Consider the following 23,432-nt stretch of genomic DNA (forward strand, 5'->3'; position numbering starts at 1 on the left):
TAAAGGGAATCCTTGATGGTGGTGTTGGAGTGAGCATTGTGACTAAAAACTGCTAGGAATCTATGGGAAGACCTCACCTAGAAGTCATAAACAGTGGTTAAGATGGCAAACGAAACTATAGCTAAACCTATTGGAATGCTAAGGGACCTTAAGATCAAGGTTCTGGGATACAAGGTAAGGCATACCTTCATTGTAATGGATTTCTCTAAGCATCCTATGTCATATCAAATGATCTCTTAGGATGTCCCTTCATGAGAGAAGCACAAATGGTGCATGGTCGAAAAACCATGTCTACTTACAATTCTAGGACTCTGTCATTCGAGTTGATCTTGAGAATGGGCGCGCACATCCTTTAGGAACAAAGGTTATCATCGATAATCAATCGGATACCACTATTCACTCAGCCCCATTAAAGTATTGCTATACATGCAAAAAAGAGATCGATGATGGGAAATATTCTCCTTATATGGATGTCCTACCGGGCATGACTGAGTCAGATAACGTAGATTGGGTACACCTAGTGGCAACCATAGACACATGGGGAAATAGAGGCACAAGTTGGGTAACACTTTGAGGGGCAAGATATGCCACCATTAGTGCCAATAAACATGATGGGTGTTATGCACTTGACTTTTGATGGCAAGAAAGTGGCAAACTCCCTTGACATTGAAAGTAGCGAAGACTCTGACCAATGCGACTCCGAGTCTGAATCTCAAGAAGACTCTGACTCTGAGCCTGATAGGGGGTATGAATTGAATATTCACCCAAGTGAGGGGGACACAAGTGAAGATCGATCAAGTGAGTCTGAATCTGATATAAACAAAAATGAGAAACTAGGTAAGAAGAAGACGAGACATAAGCGACAACGCTATCGAGCTAATGTACGAGCTAGAATAAACAAAGAGAGATCCACTACAGAATGGCTTAGTTATGTAGGAGCATATGACGCTCATCAGAAGTTAGTGGATAATTAGGGAGAAAACCTCCAAAGTGTCATGTGGTGTCGTCCGCAACCTCATGACATCGCCCAATTAGAAATTGAAGAGAAGCCAAAACTAAGTCGTACTGCGATGAGAAGGCATCAAAACCGAGAGTTAGCTCAGCAACAACAACAAAAGGAAGCGGAATTTAAAGAAAAAAGCATGGCACAACAAGAACCGATAGACTTACACCCCGCACCCGAGCATTTCAAATCTCTTACCATGGGGGAATGTAAAGTTGTCTACACAAAAGCCCAACGAACACCTACCAATGGGAGTAGCGGTGTATACGATGGCCCGGCGGGGGCGGCAGTAGTTAAGGAGATAGAACTAGCAGATCCAGGTGAGGAGTCTAAATCGGTTTTTATTGCTCAAGACCTCACCAAGACGGAAGAAGCTACACTTAAGATGCTTCTTAAAGAATTCAAGGACATATTTTCTTGGACATACCATGATATGAAGGGTGTTCCACCCTCTGTGGTGCAACACACCATTCCAATGATTAACACTGCTAAACCAGTCCAGCAATGTCCCTACCCAATGAATCCTAAGTATGCAAAGATTGTACAAGAGGAAATTGAAAAGCTTATAAAATGTGGATTCATATACCCTATTGAGCACTCAGAATGGGTTTCTCCAAGTCATTGTACCAAAGAAAAATGGAAAACTCAGAGTGTGTGTTGATCTCAAAAAGTTCAATACAGCCATCAGAAGAGATCATTACCCCTTGCCGTATTCAAAACATGTGCTTGAAAGAGTTGCAAGCAAGGAGGCTTATAGCTTTTTAGATGGGTACTCTCGTTATATAATCAGATCACAATTGCAGTAGAGGACCAAGCTAAAACAGCTTTTATAACGGAGTTTGGAGTGTTTGCCTTTCGCGCATTAGGGCCAAAAACGGCTAGAAAAGGGCTGTTTGTTAATCTAAGGATTAAGAAATTGTCCAATTGTGAATTGACACGTATACAAAAGTATGGCATTCTTGTCTCCTCCAAATGTCTTCTTAACGGTTCTATTTTGGTGGCGAACGGCTAAAACGGCTAAATTTAGACGTTTACGATGGCTAACATTAAAGTTTGGGTCCAAAATAGTGACATCTTGTTCCATTTTTTATTTCAAAAAATCAAGCATGAAGATACGAAATCCTCTTTTCAGGCCTTGAAAACAACGCTATTAATGACAAAACACCAAATTTTTTCAAACGTCTACTTTCCACCTTCCCTTCATTTTGGCATATGGTTTATTCTCCTTTCTTTGCACTTTCAAAAGATTCACTATTCAAAAGATTCACTATTCAAAAGATTCACTATTTTTCTCTTATCTGTGAGCTTCTATGGTGTCCTCACGTCGTCCTTCTCATAATATAACTTCTTGTGATTTTCATAACACGAGAGAAGATGGTGTTTGGAAACCCATGTCTTTTCGTGTGAATGATTGGGTAAAAATGCTTCCCTCTTGCAAAGGTGCCCACAGGGTGAAAAGAACCAAGCGCAATGAAGTGAAATCCCATTGGAAAGGTCGTGTTCTTGCATTCAAAGTGACCGACAATGGCTGGCTTGCAAAAGTTCAACATGTCTACATGGCCAAAGACATGGTGTTGAACTTGGATGAACATCCAATTCTCCATTCTTACTGTAATTCAACAAAACTTTATCTATTTGATACAACACAATATTTCTCTTTCTGATATATTTGTTGTTTGTTTCATTTCAGTTATCTTTCCGTCAACAGCTGTGGAGTGGCAGCCTGTTGAGAGCTTAAGTGGCACATTCAAAGCAATTCACAAGGGGATTGCAGATGTCATGTACGTAGACAAACCACCTTCATTTTACAAATCAGTGGATTTATTTGTGTATTTTGCAGAATACAGGGTTCCATCAAGAGAAGGTGTTCATGGAGAATTATATGACATACCTATTCCCACATTAATGTCACTAGAATGGGAAGTTCCTGATCCAAATACCATAACAAGCTTCAAATCCAAAATCAAAGATGATATTCTTAAAGCTATGTCTCCTGGAAGGATTTCAAGAAGGATAAAAATTCAATGGTTCTTGCCTATACATGTCTTTGTGGCATGTTTCAAAACAATGGAATTGGAGAGGACAAGAACGATGTGGCTTAATAGAAGACTATCTCTGACTGATATGGACACTGTACTTGGAGAAGGATGGAGTACCAAGGAAACTTTTCATATGGGGGACAATATCAGTTGTAGAGTAAGCCCAAATTCTTTGTCCATCTCATACCAACTGTGTTGCCAATCCCTAGTTTTGGGCTATGACTATAGGAGATGGAAAAGCAAGCTTGGTAGTTGGGTCCCTTTGGATTCTGAAGAGAATTGTCCAGAGTTTGAATTTAACATCATAGTCCATCCATTCATAGATCCCAGGAAACTCATAGTAACATCAAACTGGCGACTACAACATGTAAGAGAGTCGCTTGAGTTTTTGGACAAAATATCACCTGAATATAGATTCAAAGTAGATGATATTGTTGTCAGTACTGGGATGGAGAGTGTAACCTCATGCATCACATGTCTCCCCCCAAAAAAAGTTGTATTTGAGCCACTTGCAAGGGCAAGTTTGTATAGTTGAAAAGGATTTCTCCAATAATGTAATCAATATATTCTGCTAGATTTCGTCTTGACTTCTTCACAAAATTGGTTAACAAATTGTTCGCGACACAGAACAAGGTTTAACAGTTGAATATCAAATTATTGATACTGAATTTAAGTACAGAATATTGTCCCAAAAAGGGTGTGTTCATATGGACAAAATGAACAAAACAAAATCCAATATGTGGAATCACTCTACAAAATCAACTTTCCTTTTGGCATGAGATGACCCTGCATCTTTAGAGAATCTTTCTCTCTTTTGTTTGCTTCGATCAAATTTTGCTGATTGAGGTTCAAGTTCTGGAGTTTTCAGCACTTGAGGTGTTGGAGAGGAAGACTTTAGAGTGAATTCCTCCAATGGTGGTAAGTTGGGCTCCTCTCTGAGACCTTCACGTGTTGGCGAAGGAGATTTGGCAGTGGGGTCTGGTTTTGGAGAAGGTTCTTTGGAGGTTGGCCTTGGAGACTTGGCAGTCTTCTTGGGGAACATGAACAAGAAATTTAATGGAGAGCCAACATTTGCCCTCTTACCACCTTTGTTAGATAAACGACGCTTCTGAATTTTAAATTTCACTGGTGAGTGAAAAGGAAGACCTTTAGTAGCACTCCTCTCTTTGACAGGGGTCTTCTCTTTGATAGGTGTCTTCTCTTGAGCTGGAGAAGAGCTCTTCTCTTTGGCAGGAGGACTAGGGATTTTCTCTTTGATAGGAGTCTTCCCTTGAGCTGGTGAAGAGCTCATCTCTTTGGCAGGAGGGCTAGGGGTCTTCTCTTTAGCAAGAGGGCTAGGGCTCTTCTCTTTAGCAGGAGGGGTAGGGATCTTCTCTGTAGCCTGAGGGATCTTTCCTTTAGAATGGCTCTTCTCTTTAGAATGGTTCTTTTTCCCCTTGGAAGATCTGCTCTTAGTAGGGCTCTTCTTCCTCTTCTTCTTCTCTTTGGCAGAGGTCTTTTCCTTTTTGAATGAGTCATTCTTGTCTTTGCTTTCCTTCTTCTCCCTTTTCCTTTTCTTTGAAGTTGTATCCTTGGCTCTTTTATTAGGTGGAAAGGGAGAATCAGGATCATATGGATTGATGGATCTGCTCAAAACCATGGACACTGCCTTCTCCCTTACCCAACTTACCCAAGAATCTGGATACTCATGCAACTAAGACAAAAGAAAATAAGAAAGTAAGAAAAAAGGTCACTAAATGTATTCACTAAATCAATTAATGGTTTTCATTCATGAACTTACAGTAAGTGTTGTCATTTTAAATCTTGACTCAAGATATCTCCAAGCATTAGCAAGAACCATCCATCCACAAGATGTTGAGTCTTTCTGCAAGGGAACTTCCTAATTGAAGTACTTAAAATCTTCAAGTTTGTAGTCTACATAGGTAGAACCTAGAAAACTCAAGATAAGTTTGGCAGCACTGCAAGCATAAAATATTGAGGGTCAACCAAATAATTGAAATCATACAAGAAATTGTTCTGGAACATAAACCATGGAAAAGTTGATTCTTACATTTTACTTCTCCCATGAATGGATGCCAAAGAGTTCATAAATATCACATCTCTATCCAGATTTTGTGCTTGTATCCAGTTTTGGACCACTTATTTGCGTCAAATCAAGCTGTGCACCGTATTATCTTCCTAGCCCTATTTTGCAAATCTCAATATTTATTTTTGGGACCTTGGAATTGCCAAAGCCCGCACCAAGCGATAGAGGCATTCCAATTTTTTTGGACCTTCCGTTTTCGCTTCGTTCAGGCTTATCAGAATTATTCAAGCATTTTTCTCAAATATCTCAATGAGTAAAAGTGTTGCGGGTCGACATGAACTTGTTGAAGAAAGCCCAAGTGAGAAACTCTTGAATGCTATCTTGCAAGATGGTCATGATATGAAGATATACGTTGATGCAGTGGAGATATTCAATCCAAGGTTTTCTCTTTCAGATGTTTTGTTGAAGCTTAAGGACATTCTTGAAGATGATTACAAGCAATTTGAAATGCAAATTCAAGCTCATTGTTTTCGTATAGGAGACCATGATTTTTGTCACCTTACAGATTTTACACAGCTGTCTGTGGAGAAAGCCAAAGTTACAAAGAGGTTCAGTAGGTTTTCAAATAGAAACTCTTTCACATGTCCTTCATCCATTTCTTGACCAATCCATAAAAAGCATTGCAACCTTGTCCCCAAGGATGTCTCCTTTCTTTTCTTCCTATTTTTGAAAGCAGAAATACAGGATAAAGAGCAACAACCACAAACTGATGCAGAGAATGAAGAAGAAAACTTAAATGTCACCACAGTTTCAAAGTTAGAGAAAAGTGAGATTTTAGAAGAGGAAGAAATTTATGTTCAAGCTGAGGAGAGAGAAAGTGCCAATCTTGATGTTGCAGAATTTAGGGCTTTCACTATTACTGAAGAGCCCTCAGAGGAAGCAAGCATATCTGAATCCTCTGTTACTCTTCCAAACCTTCCTTTCTTCTTTATCAATGAGAAAGATTTTATTCCTCTGTCCTATCTTCAATGTCTCTTCAATATCAGAGAAGACTACTGTATTGCAGCAATTTCAGAAGCTTGTGAAGTGGCCAAAGACTTTATTGATACAGAAGTAGAGTCAAAGGAAGAGTTTTTGGCACTTGATTTGCAAACATCTGACCACTCATTTATCCATGCTAATGATGCACTTGCCTTGTGCCTTAAAAAAGTGGAAGAGGGGAAACCTTCCTTGAGTGATGAGGATTTTGAGAACAGGCTCATTGAGTTGGGTATTGAGTCTTTTGGCAGAGATTTCCAGCTTCAGGCAGATTCTGATAAAGTGGAAAGGGTTGGCTCATGCAACTTGATGAAAGACAAAGTAGTAATTGAGGATGAGTTGCAGAAGGTAGCTTCCATTTAATCTTTTGTAAAATGTTATTGTGATTGTAATTTTTTTAAATTGAGGTTTTTGTCTTGCAGATTGAATTGCTTGATAAGGATGATTTTCTTGGAAGAGCTAGAGGCAGCAGAGTGAAATCTACAGACACTAGGTCAAGAAGGTCTTCATCTGCTCTCATGCACTACTTGCCTACATTGGATAAGGCTGTGTTCTGTGCATTCCACATGAACTTCTCTGAAGATGCTGAGTTGCCAATATTTGCCTTGAAGGTGTTGTCAAGGTTCATGGGATATACTCCCCTTCAAATAAATGCTAACAAGGTTTTGCTTCTGGAGAGAGCTGCTGCTCTTAGAATCTTTGGATATGCTGCAGGTTTCAATGCCTCAAGAGCAGGATACTTTCTTTGCTACTCTAGCTATGCAGCTGCAGCTGAGGTGTCAGATATCAATCTTCTTGGAGGTTATAGAAGGAGAAAATTTTTGAGATACAGAGGTGACATGCCAAGTAGTCCCAAGAGAATCAAAAACTAATGTACACAATATTTTGCAAGGACCGATTATATTTCAGCAAATATTTTGTTAGAGGTACAAATGTGTTAGTAATCATTAGTCTCTTTCTTGAGGTGTTGGTGTAGTTTCAGATTGCTGGGTCTTTGATCTCATCCTTTGTAATTGCCTCCTGTAGAACCAATTGAATAATTCTTTAAGTGCATTGCTTCTTCTTTGTCCACCTCCTCCTCTTCGGGTACATCTAAAAAAGGAAGTTCTCGCTTGATAATGAGACTTTTCCATTCCTTGTGTATTCCATGTTGCAAGTGGTCCTTCTGTAGCAAAATATGGTCCATGCAAGTAAAGAATATGCTACAAAGACAATTTTTGTTAGTACATTTAAGAAATTACAAGTAATAAGTCTGGACACACCAATTTATAACTGTTTTGATAAGTCTGAACACTCACCAAGTAATAAGTTATGTCTTTTTCTCCCCAGGCATCTATGATAGCTTTGATCAAAAGCTTTATTGCTTTTTTGAAATCATCTGCATAAGTATTTGAACCAACTTGTTGTCTAAGGACTTTGAAAAAATTGTCGAGTTTTTTCCAAACTTCCATACGTTTGTTGGCTACATCTGGTCTACTTTTGACATTTGTGGTGATGACACATAGCTGTTTCCAACAGTTCCACATTGCGTTGACTTGTTTGGTGTCATGGTTGCTCAAAAATCTTCTCGCTTTTGCTCCTCCCATTGAAACATCTAGCAGAACATCACCTGTACCTCCAGAAAGAACAGGATCTTTTTTAAGATGCACTTCCCCACCATGAAAACCCATTTGAGAGAGCAAGGCTTCGCACTTTTCTATGCACTCATCTGCAAGTTTAGTCAGCTTAATAGAATATGCATAGTCCAGATGAAGTCTTAGCAATTTGTCCAAGATTCTTATCTCTGCATGCAATGTACATATATGCACATTTTTCAAATGTATTGGTAGAATTGGATCCCATATTTTAAGAGAAGTTGGATAATCGACGACATTCACATTATTTCTGGATGGTGGTTTTCCAATCTCATTTTCTGCAAGCCATTCTCTTGTCCCTATGCTTGCCATGCAATAAAGACATGGATATTTGGTATTTGCTCCTCCACATACACCAAACATACACTTCAATGCCTTCAGGTCGGCACTCAAATGCCATTCCACAATGAAATCACCTATGTCGTCAACATGAAGGTGTTCACCTGTATTTTGGCTCTGAATAACTGAAGGAATGTCTGTTTGGGAGAAGAGCCACTTTAATGTTTCATGACTCTCTACTGGTACCTGAGCTGATCCAATCCACCATAGCTCCATTTCTGATTGAGTTTTGTGGTATGGAGAATCAAGCTTACCTTGACTATAGTCCAATGCTTTATTCATTAGGGATATAGATATTCTTTCCATTTTTTGACATTTTTGGATTTGAGCTTCATCTAATTTTAAAACAAATACAAGTTTTCCTTCACAATCTATTTCTCTTATGTTGTAATATCTCACCATAAAAGATTGGACTTTTCTAATGTTCATCCAAATATTATTATAAACGTTGTATTCAAAAGATGATTTTTTTTTGTCTCTCATATGGCATTGTTCCCTCAATATGGAAATACTCTCCGAAATGTTTAGAAATTTCCTCATTTAACAGAGTTCTATATTTTCCAACATTGTGAGGTCTAGGCAACCCAAAAGCTTTGATTTTGTAATACTTAAGGACCCTGAACCAGGTTTTAGAGATGGCTCTGTATCCCTTTCTACTCACTCCCACTGTGTCACAAACTTCTTGCATTTGGGAAGGCTGGACTAATAAGTCCATATCTTTCAATAGATGTTGAAAGACCAGTTTTTTTGAGTTTGATTTTCAGGAAGTTCTAAAAGTTTCAAGATATCCGACCTATTCATAAGCTCATTCAAAAATCTTACCCTTTCCTGAGCATTTGACATGTCAAATCCTAGAAGGTTAGTAACATGATCTCTTACAAGTTTTAACCTTTTTTTTCTTTGTCCAGATCTCTCTGTTAAGTTAACTACATCCCGCACGTGCTCTTAATCCTATTGGAGTTTCTTTTAAGGTTTTCAAGACTATCTCAATCACATAATTAATATGTGATTGAGATAGTCTTGAACTATAACCAAGTAAGCCATCCTCCCCATCACCAACAAATCTAATCAAATCATGTGGTGTGTGAAAAGAAGGATACCTTCCTGTTTTGGGATCCGGTGGATATAGACTTCCATCTGTCCATAGGTCAATATGCTTCTTTCCTTCGTTGCGAAGATGTTGAGCTTCATTTGCACATGAAAGGGATCTTTGGTAGACACTCCGTGTAGTTGCATACTCTTGGTTGAGCTTGATATTCAAATGAAACTTACGATTAGATGTATCACTCATTACTAACAGAGCTAAAAATATAAGCAGAGCTATTAGAATATGAGAGACACATAAAAATGAGAATGAGATGTAGCTTGTGAAATTTTTAGAGAAGCAGAGGAGTGAAATTTTTTTTGGAGAATGGATAAGAGCGCGTTTGGAGAGAATGGTCATTTTGCCACGTAGTCACTAAAAGAGGACAAATTTCGAGACGATCCATTAAAGAGTAGCATGAAAACGATATATTTTTTTAGATTTTAAAATATGCACTTAGATACGTATTCAATCAGATAGATACGCTTTAAATATCCAAAACGGCTAAATTTGGAGCCGTTTGATCGTCAACATTCTACTAATTAGCAAGTTAGCGAAATTCCTTACACAGCCCATTTTGAGACGTTTTTGGCCCTAAACGGTCATGGCCTTTGGCTTAACCAATGCACCTGCAACATTCCAACAATTGATAAACACAGCCTTTAAGGAATATCTAAGGGACTTTTGTGAAGCCTTCTTAGATGATATTTGTGTTCATTCCTCTTGGGAAGAGCACTTAATGTGTTTATATTTGAAAGGTGTAGATTATATCACATCTCATTGAATCCTTTCAAATGCCAATTTTGGGTTAAACACGGAGTTATTCTAGGGCATATAGTGTCTAAAAATGGGATTTCCACCGGAGAAAGTAAAATCAAGGTCATTCTAGAATTGCCCCCACCCACCAACTATAAGGGAGTCTAGCACTTTATGGGCCACGTTGGTTATTATCGAAGGTTTATTTTATTCTTCGTTGAGATAGCTCGACCATTGTACAAGCTTCTCATCGAGTTTATTTGGACCGAAGATTGTGACCATGCACATGAGTTATTAAAGAAGGCCCTGGCGACGAGTGCTCCAATCTTGCGAATGCATAACTGGGATTTAATCTTCCATGTGCATATTGATGCATCAAACCTTGCTATTGGGTGTGTACTAACTCAACCTGGAGAACACAAACTAGAATACCCCATTAGCTTTGCCAGTCTCGCGAGTTGAACGATGCTGAAATGAACTACACCACTACGGAGCGAGAAGGGTTGGCAATGATATATGCAGTAAAGAAATTTCGTTATTATTACCTTCTTACCACCAAGTTTGTTTTCTATGTGGATCATCAAGCATTATTGTATCTAGTGAACAAACCATGCTCCACAAGAAGAATCACACGATGGTTATTGATTCTTCTTGAGTTTGATTTCACTGTTGTTGTGAGACCTAGCAAAAAACATGTCATGGTGGTGGCTGATCATTTGTCTTGCATACCTAATGGTGAAGCTCCTACAAGAGTTGATGATGACTTACCTGACACTTCCTTGTTCATGGTGGAGACAATGCCTGAATGGAGTGAGAAGATTGTTAACTTTTTGGTTAATGGTTTGCTACCCAAAGAGCTTCGTAAAGATCTAGCTTGAAAGTTGATCAAGGAATGCGAACCCTATTGCCTAATGGCTGGGACTCTTTATAAAAGAGGAAAGGATGACGTTCTTAGACATTGTGCCGCCCGAGAGGATGAGTATCTATATATTTTGCAAGAGGCACATATGGGCATAGCTGGTGGTCACTTTTCAGGAGACTTAACTGCGTGAAAGATATTGCAATCAGGGTATTGGTGGCCCACTATGTTCCAAGATGCATCACTTTTTGTGAAGGAGGGTTGTGATAAATGCCAACGCTACAAGAAACCCTAGCAGAAAGATCAGATGCCCCTACATCTAATTAAAGTAAACCAACCATTTGAAAAGTGGGGTTTAGACTTTGTAGGTCCAATTAGCCCAGCGGCCCGAAACACACAATCTCACTATATTATTGTGGCCACTGACTATGTGACCAAATGGGCTGAAGCAGCGAAAGCGACACATAAGGCAGATGCGAGAACAACAGCCAAGTTCCTCTTTGAAAATATAATCACACGCTTTGGTTGTCCTTTTGAACTTGTGAGTGACAATGGTACACATTTTATAAATGAAGTGATTAAGGAGCTCACAACAAATTTCATGATATCCCATTATAAATCTACTCCTCATTATCCGCAAGTGAATGTCCAAGCCGAGAGTACCAACAAGACCTTAATCTCTATTCTGACAAAGACAATTGAGGCTCATCGCACGGATTGGGATCTAAAGCTTATGTCAGCTTTATGGGCCTATCGTACTGCGTACAAAGTGGCAAGATGGTATATGGCCAAGAAGCAGTCATGCCGTGGAAATTTGTCATTCCTAGTCTTCGTGTTGCTACTCAAGAGGGTTGGGATGGTAATCCCTTAGTAGAGTGTTTGTATATCCTTGAGCGGTTAGACGAAGAAAGACAATTGGCGGTGTACAATGCCCTTGTAGAGAAAGATAGAAGGAAGAAATGGTTTGATCGCCACCTGAAAGACAAGGACATCAAAGTTGGGGATAAAGTCCTGATGTATGGAGTGCGTAACGAAAAGAAGAAGCTAAAATATGATGGTAAGGGACCGTACAGAGTATGTGAAATTACCCCGCAAGGTACCATCCGAGTGGAGACTCTCGAGGGAGTTGAAACCGTTGGATTCCTCAATGGGAGTAAATTCAAAAGATACTATGACCCCCTAAGCCAAGAGGAATTACATGCAATCCATCAAAAGAAGGCAGCTAAAGAATAGGTTGAGCTTAAGAAGATACAAGCGAGAGTTGAAGCTAAAGAATGCCAGCAACATGTTAGGTGCCAAACGAGAGGCCAACTTGGGGATTATGCAAGCATTTTTCGAGGAGGTAGAGGAGGATTCACTAGAATTTGACCCGCCTCTATGATACCCAATTGAGCTACAGAGTTACGGGGAGGTGCGCTATCATATAAAGTGTGGTGTCAACTTGAAAAACCACCCTTATCCAAGAGTACCATCCAAGTTAAGGATATCAATAAGAAGAAAACCACTGTCTCGGGAATTCTGCACACTCCTGTTGCCTATGACAAGGGGACTGTGGTTTAAAGCTTTTTGGTTATGCCTGCTGGTACCATGGAGGGAATTGTAAACTTAGGGTGCAAATGGATGTTAGCCACCAAGTGCAATATTGATTGGGCAACCAGGCGAGTTACGACGCAAGATCTCAGCCTGACCACTCAGGGTCCCCCACCTAAGCCATCAACTCTGGACAAAACGCTAGATAACAAAAAATCACAAAGTCAAGTGGCTACACCATCTTTGATTGTTTGCCACCCCTCTAACGCTTCAACGCCAAGAGTGGAGATAGGCAGTGTGGTCCCCAAGGCTCCGCTTACTTTACCGAAGAGTACATACAAATGGGTCCCAAAAGCTTCGTTAACGGCATCACGTTGGGTTCCTAAAATATTATTAGTAGCCCAAGGGTACTACAAAGGGAATGACTAGATTTGGGTCCCTAAACATAAGCTGAATTCCTTTGCATCGCATGTAAAATCTTGTAAGCCAAATGTTGCCACCCCAACGACAATTCAAGACCGTGGTAAGGGAAAGGTAACGGAGTGCTCCACACCACTTCTTCTAGAGCTAGTTTGGATTCCCAAATGATATCAATCGATACCACCTAGCTCAGGAAGGGCGGAGTCATACGAAGCTTCTAGCTCTTCAGGCCATTCACACATTGATATAGAAGTTTCTGCACGCTCTACACCTACCCTTATCAATACCCACCAAGAAACCAATGAGTCTACATCTCCCCTTGTAAATGTATCATCGGAAGCCATATCCTCCATTCGTTCATGGGAGCGTACACTACCATCTCTGCAACTTGATGTGGCCACAAGGGTCATAAAAAGCTATTTGCCCACATCACCACCTATAACCCACTGGACAAATTAGTTCCAAGGGGCTACAACATCATTGCAAAAAATATGATCTACCCAAGGAAGGGGGGAGCATGTACTCACGTTCGACATTCTATTGCTTCCTCCCTAACCTTCTCCCCTGACCCTGTAACTTCCAAATTCAAGGGAATGTATATATATAGCTTCATACATAAAAAAAAGCAAAAAAAAAAAAGCAAGAGCACATTAAGAGGAGAGTTATCCGCACACAATTAGAAACAAGATTGATCTGTCTTCACATGAACCTACTGATGCTATATCTGTGTTTGTAGATATGGCAGATGCACAAGCATCACACACTTCATCCACTCCCACCTTTGGTAAGAGGTATCATCTGTACCTTTCTCAGATATTTCACATGTGCTATCCTGTATGATCTTCTCTTTTGCTTCAATAATTAAAGGATTTGATACTACAGTAATTGCAAGCAAGGAGGCTTTTCTGCTGAGGGCATCTGCTACCACATTTTCTTTGCCTAGGCAGTACTTGATTTCAAAATCTAACTCCTGTAAGGTCTGCATCCACCTTCTTTGGCACATGTTGAGGTCCTTCTGAGTGAAGATCCACTTTAAGCTCTGATGATCTATCATCAAAGTGAGTCTTTTTCCCTGTAGGTAATGTCTCCACAACTTTAAGGCATAGACTACTGAAAGTAATTCTAGGTCGTGGACAGCATAATTCCTCTCATGCGTTCTGAGCTTACGGGATTCATAGGCCACTGCATGACCTTCCTGCATGAGTGCACCTCCCAGGGCAAAACCACTTGCATCAGTTACTACCTCAAAGGGTAGAGAGAAATCTGGCAGCTTCAGAACAGGACTGGTTACCAAGGCGGTCTTTAGCTTATCAAAAGTACTCTGGCACCTGGCAGACCACTGAAATGGGGTATTCTTTTTGAGAAGGTTAGTTAGGGGGGAAGATATGAGAGTATACTTTGGTATAAAAATCCTATACCAACCAGTCAATCCCAAGAATCCTCTGACTTCTTTCACTGTCTTTGGTTCAGGCCAATCTATGACTGCTTGCACTTTTGTGGAATCTGGAGAAATTCTATCTTTGGATACCAGAAAGCCCAAGTATTCAACGTGGTTGGCAGAGAAAGTGCATTTACTCTTTTTGGCAAAGACCTTAGAATCTCAAGAACTTTTTGGACATGAGTCTCATGGTCAGCTCTGCATTCTTTGAGTAAATCAGAATGTCATCAAAGAAAACTAGAACAAAATCATCCAAGTATTCTCTGAGGATGTCCTGTATTAGGTGATTGAATGTCCTGTATTAGGTGATTGAATGTAGCTGGGGCATTAGTTAATCCGAACGGCATGACAGTAAATTCATAATATCCATAGTGAGTATTGATGGCTATTTTCGATATATCTTGATCAAGATCAGGAGCTCCATTTAGGCTGTCTAGAAGCTCATCAATTCTTGGGATAGGATACTTATTCTTAACTGTTAGCTGATTTAGACCTCTGTAGTCCACACAGAGTCTAAGCGTTCCATCTTTGTTTTTATGAAAGAGAACTGGCGCACCCCAAGGTGAAACACTGGGTCTTACAAACCCTTGTTCTAACAACTATCTAAGTTGTTCCTTGAGTTTGATGGCTTCAGGAATTGGCATTTTGTACGTGCGCAGGGCTACTGGCTGAGCTCCGGGGGTCAATTCAATCACATGATCTACTTCCCGAATTGGAGGCATTTCAGTTAGCTCTACTGGGAATAGATCATCAAATTCATTTAGCCATTCTGGTTCTTTAGCCTTAAGCTTTGAGTCTACTGGGTTCATTTCGACAACATAAATTTGTTGCTTCTTTATAAGTCCTTTCAGCAAACTAGAAGCTTTTACTAACTGAAGGTGGGGGGATCCGAAAACTCCAGTTCCTTGAACTTTGTTCCCGTGAAGGTCATGGAAGGAAATGGTTCCATTGTCACAGTGTATGTCAGCTTGATTTTTGTGGAGCCAATCCATTCCAAGGATCCCGTCAAAAACTCCCAGAGAGGTAAGACTTTGAACTGACGACAGTTGGTTACATTACCATCTAGATTGAACTGGATAAGATCTATCTCATGGTGAGTGAAAAGAGTCTTCCCACTGGCCAATTTAACTTGCATAGGTTTCCCTGATTTCTGTTCTAAGACTAGCTTATGCAAGCATCCAGGGGAAATGAATGAATGAGAACTGCCTGAATCAATCAAAAGCTTAAAAGGCTTACCCTGATATTTTGCTGGCATATGGATGATTGAGAACTGACGGTTAGGTCCTTGGTTTTCAATTGCAGCAAAGATCTGCCCTCTTTCCTCTTCTACTACATCTGAAATTGTGATTGCTCTGGCTGCTGCAGTCTGAGGTGGAACTCTTTCTCTTTGGTTTCCCCAATTCTGGGAAGGAGTTCTGAGGTTACTCTAGACAGAGGCAGATGGCTGAGCTGGAGTTGGCCTAGTGCACCGTAGAATGTAGTAGTCCACCACCTCCTCATTGCCCTCCTCGGGAATGACTGCAAAAACATCACCCACTATCAAAATATATGTCAAATAATCATGATTTGCCCCATCCAGGTAGGGTGCAAGAATCAAAAGTGGTGGGGGGTAACACTCCTTGCTCTGGCCTCAATACCTACTCCAACCAAGGATCAGCCCACTCTTGCATCTCGCATAGTCAGTAGACATCTATACATGGCCCACAAAAGCATCGACAGCACCGTGTGAAGTTGGTGGTGTCATCATAGGAGGTGCTTCTAATAGAGTGTAGCCTAAGTGTGCCATCCACTGTCGTAAAGTCTAGAGAAGCACCATTAATGACACTACTGTCAACACACCAAAAGGACCTCTTGACAATCCTGGCATCTCGTTGAGGGAAGGAAGAGGCAACACTAGTGGTCAAATGTGCCAATCCAAAGAACTCATCATGTGATGATGAAAGCAATGCTGCACAGAGCCATGGATGATTATTGTGGATTGATCCAAAATATCATTAAGCTTGACTTTTGAAGCTTCTTTGCATATATTTTGGATGTGAAGTGTTTTAAGGATGTGGTGGAAAGAGGTCCTAATGCAACAATCAAGCATTATGCAAGTGGCTTTGTGACCATTAACTCTACAAAGTTTTGGCAAGGAAAGGATGGGACTCTAGTGCTACCACAACATTGTGAACAGGTACATATAATTATTGGTAATTACAATATATGCATTTACAGATAGTAGAGATGTAAAATTTTTTTATGATATACCTTTGTGCTTGAATAGGTTGTGTATCAACCAATAATTGATAGTAAGAGATGGTGGCATATAATCCCAATCTCACCACATTCAAGAGCCATTTATAGTACATTCACCCACATTGAGCATATGGAGGAGCATGTCAACTCAACTATGGAGGGAGATAGCTTGGAAAACATTGATGATGATCATGCCATTGGAGATGATGATCATGCTATTGGAGATGATGATATTGCCTCTCATAGTGATGATTCTAGTAGTGGGATGGATCTCTTTGTAGATTTGGATATAGGCATGGACATTGAGATAGATACTTTAGCAAGGGTTGACCTCATTGAAAATGAGGTTGAACTCTAGTTCTTTCATTGTACTTTTATTATGGCTATGGTCTTCCTTTTGGTTGTTTGTTATTGGTGATTGATTGATTGAGATTACATGTATAGATTCATGCCTTTTTGAGATTACATGTATAGATTTATTGTGATATGTTGCTTTTCATGGCATTACTTAATCATTCACCTTTGGACTGCTTTTCATAGAGGTTCAAGATTTTTTTTAAAAGCTTTGATGAAAAGATATGGGGACTGAATCATTGTCCTTTGGATTGTTTTTCATGGCATTACTTGATATATCTAAGCCTTTGCATGTATCCATCCCTTTCACCACATTACTCGATTTATACCTATTTCTTTTCTCTTTCCTTAGTATATTTTTCCTTGCAAATATGCTTTCTAGAGATTCATTTGTATATAAATGCACCAAAAAATCATGCATATTATCAAAATCTTATGCATATAGTTCAGCAAATGATATTTTTAGGGATTCAAGGTTCTGTTTTTCTTTGCAAGGTCCACAATTGCAACTGCATAGGAAATTGTTGCAGACTGCGTCTATAAGCGCATCTATACTCGCGTCTAATTTCAAAGGAACTAGACGCGTTTATATACGCTAGTATAGACGCAGCCGTAAGAACGTCTAATTTTCAAAGGAACTAGATGCACTTATAGACGCGTTTATAGACGTGAGTATAGGTGCCCTCGTAACTTGCGCATCTATGCAGCACGTCTATGCTTGCTTTATGTTGTAGTGAGAGCCAGCAACAAATGAGGAACGAGAGTCAGAGCTAGAAGATTTAGAAGCTGACATAGATGCATCAACTATTCCTACTGTACAATTTGAAGATTGAGGGATTTTCCTTGAAATAGATCTTTTTGGGGGCTAATGATCTTTTTGAAGATGAGAGAGTTGATAATGATCAACTTTGATTAAATATTCTCACATGTTATGATTTGATATGGTAATGTATTTATTGGTTTCATTTACTTTTACAAGTATTTTAATATACCAAAAGTGAAAAAGAAACATTGTTAAGGATATAAATAAGGTAAAAAATAAAAAATAAAAATTTTAACTTTCATTGCAGTGTTTTTAACGACGAAAATTCGGATGACTATACGAACATTTTTACTGACGCTAATATAGACAGGATTATAGATGCTTATTTGGACGTCGCGACGACAACCGTCGAAAACTGTCATCTCAGAACATAGGCATCGTGTAGTAGTGTAGTGATATCCTATAGCCTCTATGATGAAGAGGACATGTACACATCATTTTAAAACCAATCCAATGACCAAGGATATTCCTCACCAACAGAAAACTAGAAGTCTCACTTCCATCTCAACTTCAAGAATCCTATGTACAAGATTCTCCATTATCTCTCATCTAACCAAGTGCAAGAACCAAACACATGGACGCTACTTAATCTCTATGTTGATAGAAACCCATATACAATCTTGTGCACCAAAATTGAAAACCTATACAATAGATAAAACTTTCTAGGGAAGTGCATCTCAACACCTCCCAAGATCATCAGTAAAAGGAGAACCTCTAGCCTCAGCATGGGCTTCTACTTTCTCCTTCTCTCCTAAGAATCAGCAAGTGGTGCAAAATCTTCATCTCAACCTTGTCATAAGAAACCCCCTCTTGTACCCCTCAATGTCTCTCCAAGCATTAATCTCAGGAGAATCCTCAAAGATTAACTTTGATAAAATCCCAAGAACAATTTTCTGATTAACTCTGATAGAATCCCCCAAGAACAATTTTCTGATTAACTCTGATAGAATCCCAAGAACAATTTTCTCTTAGGAGTACTATAGCATTGTCATCGACAAATCTCCTTGTTACCTCAAGTGTCAAACAACTCCAACAATCACCAAAGAAAAGCAAGCTTCAACCCTATCATTGACTTGACAAAGGTTATGGTGGCAATTATTTTTTTTACCAAAGTTTTGGGAGAGAACCAGCATGAAGATTGTAAGAGGGCTCTTCGGATTACAAGGAGTCCAATAAGAAAATTTAAGCATATTGCTTACAAGGTGTTGGTTAATGCTAACTTTTTCTCTAGTGGTTTCCCACCACAAAGGTTTTTAAATCTTAGAATTAACTAACATTCGACGGGGCGTTGGGATAAAGCAGACTTATATTTCTTGCCTTTGTGGTTATGTTTTTTGCTTTTCTCACTTCGATTCTAAAGAAGAGGTTATTTTAACAAATTAGTTCAAATTTTCATAATTTAGCAGTTGATACGCTCCAAGAAGGTCCAATCATGCTGCTTGAACAAGTACAATTTTCAAACCATTGTTTTGAAATCTGCTTCCTATGTAGTCGGTCGTTCATGCATGCGGGACCAAAGGTGATGAGTTTGAATCATCCAAGGCTCATAGGATGGATTGCCATGTGTAACCATTATTAAGACATGTCTAAACACTATTCTTGTCTATGAACAAATTCGAATAAACGTGATCAACACTATCGACACAACATGGTTTAAAAAAAAAAAAAGAACAAAGGAGCACTTCAAAAACCCATTCAAGAGGATAGATAGTTCACTAATCACTCAGCCAAATCACATGTAATCAACACCATCGTGGTGAATAGCACATGATGTATCCAAACTTGATTAATAATTACCTACCATCAGGTATCCAAACTTCATTAATAATTACGTACCATCATCATGGGCGCTATAATAATATGGTGTGGGTCATGACAATATGCGATTTCCAAAAGCGAGAACACGTCATTGGAACCAAGATTCAGCAGCACTAGCATGCTTTTCGTTTCGTGTGGGAAACACTTTGGTTTCGTCACTGGATTCTTGACAATGAGATGAGGGCTTACTCAATTAGATTAAAAGCTTGCAGGGACGTAAGTAGTAGACGTAGCTGTTAACTGTGGCCGATTGATCGTTTTGTTGCAGCAGTCGAATGATCACTCATTAACATAAGGCGCTTTTCTTTGATCGTTACATCAATATAGCTCTGCTGCTGCAGCATGAGTTCACACCCTGGTCGCGCGCTTGCAGGCGCCAGCTGATCATCATGCCTTGGCAGGGAGGCAAGAGCTCATCTCAGATTAAATCAGAATCAAATGACGACAGAATGAACGGAGGCGGCGGCGGTGCAGACAATGTGGTACTCGATATCAATAACATATTCCAGCTCGACACGCCCGGCAGCGCCACTACAGATGGCGGCAGCTTGCGGGCGCATCTCTCCCCTTTTGCACCCAATGTTGGCGGCACCATCATGAGGAGGGGCTCCGGCGCCATTAGCACCAGGTACTCTGGCGCTCCGGGCGCCCTCATGACCCCACCATCCGGTGGCGGCCCAGCTGCAGCTGATCAGAATAAGTCGCCCAAGCGCAGCACGCGCAGGGAGCAGATGGAGATGGAGCGGCAAGCCGCGCCGGAGAAGGAGCTCACGCTGTTCGCTATGAGGCTGGCGGTGCTGGAAAAGGTGGCGAGCAACGTGGGCACACTGGGGTTCATATGGGCGACGGTGGTTCTACTGGGCGGCTATGCCATCACCTTGAAGGAGATCGATTTCTGGTTTGTGACTGTGATTCTGGTGATCGAAGGGGCAAGGATCTTCAGCCGCAGTCACGAGCTTGAGTGGCAGCACCAGGACGCCGGCACCGCTGCCGGTAGCTTCTTCTTAAGGGCATACCAGAAGAGCTCTGATGTCTTCTTCAAGAGCAAGCGCTATACTGTGGTATCCACACACACCATAGGCCGAGCGCAGAGAACAGGCGGCGAAGGTGCCGCCATGAATTATGATCAAACCGGCTCTAGGCCGTCGAAGGAGATCGCGGCCGATCAGTGCTGTGCCGCCGCGTGGAATAATGGTCGAGCTGCTGCAAAAAATCACGCCCATCTCACCCGAACCTGGTCTTCCTCGCGTGTGCCCCTAGTCCCCATCCTGGACAGGATATTCCAGGCTAAGTATATCAGCCGCCTGCTCTACTGGATGCAGCTGCTCTCTGCCATGGTCGCCACCGGCCTCGCCGTCTACCGCCTCTACAAACGACACTTCGCCCGCCCCAATGAGATCGACACCGGCAGCAACCATTCCTCCGCCCTCTTCATCTTCTACAGCCTCGCCACTTTCGAGGCCCTTGTCTTCCTCCTGGAGCGCAGCTACTGGCAGTTCCAAATCTCCTGCAGCAAGATCCTGGTCCGGGTGAACGAGCTCTGTGGACTCGACACGCAGGACCTCAGCACCACCCGCCGCTTCTTCTACGACGTCTACAGCAAGTGCCTCACAGAGAGCATCTTTGAAGGCCTGAAGATGGACTTGGTGGACTACGCCCTCACATGGCTACAGTCTGACATCCCCGCAGAGCAATTGGGTGGCATCCGCGTGCTGCTTACCTTCTGCTCGCGGAAGGATTGCTCGGAGGAGACTCTGAGAAGCATAGGCGTGAAGCAAGGGGCAGTGGAGAGGTTGTTGGAGATGGTGACATGGAAGAACGCGGATGAGTCTGAGATCAGGAAAGTGGCGGCGGATCTGCTGAGCAAGCTGGTAAAGTGTAATCGCTACAGCATCCGAGTCACGGCTATCTCCGGCTCCATGGAGGGGATCTTCAGCCTGCTGGCGCAGGATGATCATGATGGCGATGTGCAATACATCCGGCAGGGCGGGTCTGAACCCATCGCGCCCAAGCATGTGGAAACCCACCTCGTTGGCCTGCGCATTCTCAAGAACTTGGCCAAGGATCCTCTAAACTGTGCTCGGATCGGGGTCACACGGGGCCTCTTGGCTCGCCTTGTGAGCTTCATCGACACCAACCACGCCACGCTCCTCAACCCAGAGGAGCCCGAGCACAAGATCGCCCTCGTCAAGAAGTCCCTAGAGCTGCTCAGCCTGCTGGCTGGCGCCACTGGCACTCCCGGCAAGATGCTCAGAGAAGAGATCTCCAAGATCGTCTACACCATCTCCAACCTCAGGAACATTCTCGAATACGGGCAGGCCCACGTAATGCTGCAGGATGTGGCCACAGAGATATTGTGCAGCCTTGCCATGGACGATGATGTGCGCGAGATGATTGGGCAGACGGGCGGCGTCATGCGCACCCTCCTGGCGCTGCTGATAAAGGAGAGAGGGGATGGCGACAGGCGGCAGCTGCAGCTGGCGCAAAAGGCAGGCGAGGCGCTGGCGCTGCTAGCGTTGAAGAGCAAGCCGAATTGTCTGAAGATGCTAAGGCTGCAAGTGCGGGATGGGGGGGTGGTGGTGGTGGAGGACAGCGAGGAGCAGGCGGCGGAAGAAAAAGAAGAAGCTCAAGCTCAAGCTCAGCACGCCGGGCAGCGGCGGCACAGCGGTGGAAGAGATATGGTGGCGGCGCTGATCGACATGGTGGCGGATTGGGAAATAGGAGCTCTATCCATGAACATCCTGCGGAGCTTCTGCGCCTACTCGGAGCACGAGAGCTGCAAAGCACGCATCGCTAAAGCTTGTACAAAGCAAGTGTTCAAGCTGGCGGTGCTGGAGCGAAGCGGGCGCGTGCAGGAGGCAGCGTTGGGCCTGCTGGCGAAGCTGGTGTTTGAGATAGAGGCGCAGCAGCTGGAGTCAGTGCTGGAAGAGGAGGGGATGAGCGCGGAACTGTTAGCGGCGGGACTGGCGAGGCTGCTGGAGCGTTACCCTTTACCCATGACGGCACTGCCCCGCGTGCGGCGCTTTTGCGTGGAGCTGGCGCTTGGGCTGGCGAAGTGCCACCCCGCCGCCTTTTTGCCGGCCTTCCGCGCGGTTAAGTTCCGTTCCCTTCTCCACAGCGTGGTCGACTCCGTCTCTGAGCTGGAGAACTACGCCACCTTCTCCGGCGTGACGGGCGTCACTCTCCACTCCGTCACCATGTCCAACCTTATCGACGAAGCGATCGACGAGTTCCAAGAGAACACAAGTATCCATCTTTCTTCAGCTTGTAGCCCTTGAACACATATTTCTACATATCTTGTTTTTCTTCACCCTATACCATACCCTTCTCTTGTCTATTAAATCTTTATTTTTAGGCTACTCTCCATGATATAGATCTTATGACGATCATAACATCATGAATAGTTAGAAAAAAGAAGATATACATCACAATAAACGTAAAAAGAAAGCCTAGAAAAGACTTTCCACATCGCACAATGATAGTTTATGCCTTATCATTTGTGCTTTAAATTAGATCCATACTTATTAATTGGTCAACCTCTATATCCATATCTCCAATCAAGTGAACAAATAGAGTAGTTGACATTATCATTATCACCATAATTTGTGTTTTGTCGTTCTCCTTGTTGTAGTATATTTTGATCTCCACTATCTTCATTGGGTAGTATCTAGCACTCCCCATTATGTCCTTGTTCGACATTAACTTATGATCTTGTGGTCTTCTCATGCTCCTCCAAAACTCCCCCTCGTAGGGAGATACTTACATAACATACCACCATTTTTTTGTTGTTGAAGTCCAATTGAGACACAACCTAGTACGCTAAAAATATCATGAGATTAACATTAGGCATGATAATTAATCCATGTTTGTTTAACTTTTTACTTATAATTAATCCATGTGTGTTTAGCTTTTTACCTATTGATCACAATGTTGAGGTAGGACGAGGGTAGGACCAACGTGTCTTTCTCCTTGCCATACCTTTGTAGAATCTAGCCATGATTCCACTTGGATGTCTTCTCACACTTGCTTGAAG

General features: G+C 41.8%; 1 protein-coding gene across 1 annotated transcript; it reads left to right on the forward strand.

Annotated features, from left to right (window-relative positions):
- Positions 1–19,635: 19,635 nt before the first annotated feature.
- Positions 19,636–22,935, forward strand: LOC147608363 (uncharacterized). Its single transcript, XM_086789270.1, has one exon. It carries the CDS (start codon positions 19,789–19,791, stop codon positions 22,675–22,677), a length of 2,889 nt encoding a protein of 962 aa, XP_086645396.1. The 5' UTR covers positions 19,636–19,788; the 3' UTR covers positions 22,678–22,935.
- Positions 22,936–23,432: the final 497 nt, after the last annotated feature.

The sequence above is a fragment of the Cibotium barometz genome, chromosome 53, assembly GCF_041138505.1.
Source record: "Cibotium barometz isolate CiBa-2024 chromosome 53, ASM4113850v1, whole genome shotgun sequence".
Lineage (NCBI taxonomy): Eukaryota > Viridiplantae > Streptophyta > Polypodiopsida > Cyatheales > Cibotiaceae > Cibotium > Cibotium barometz.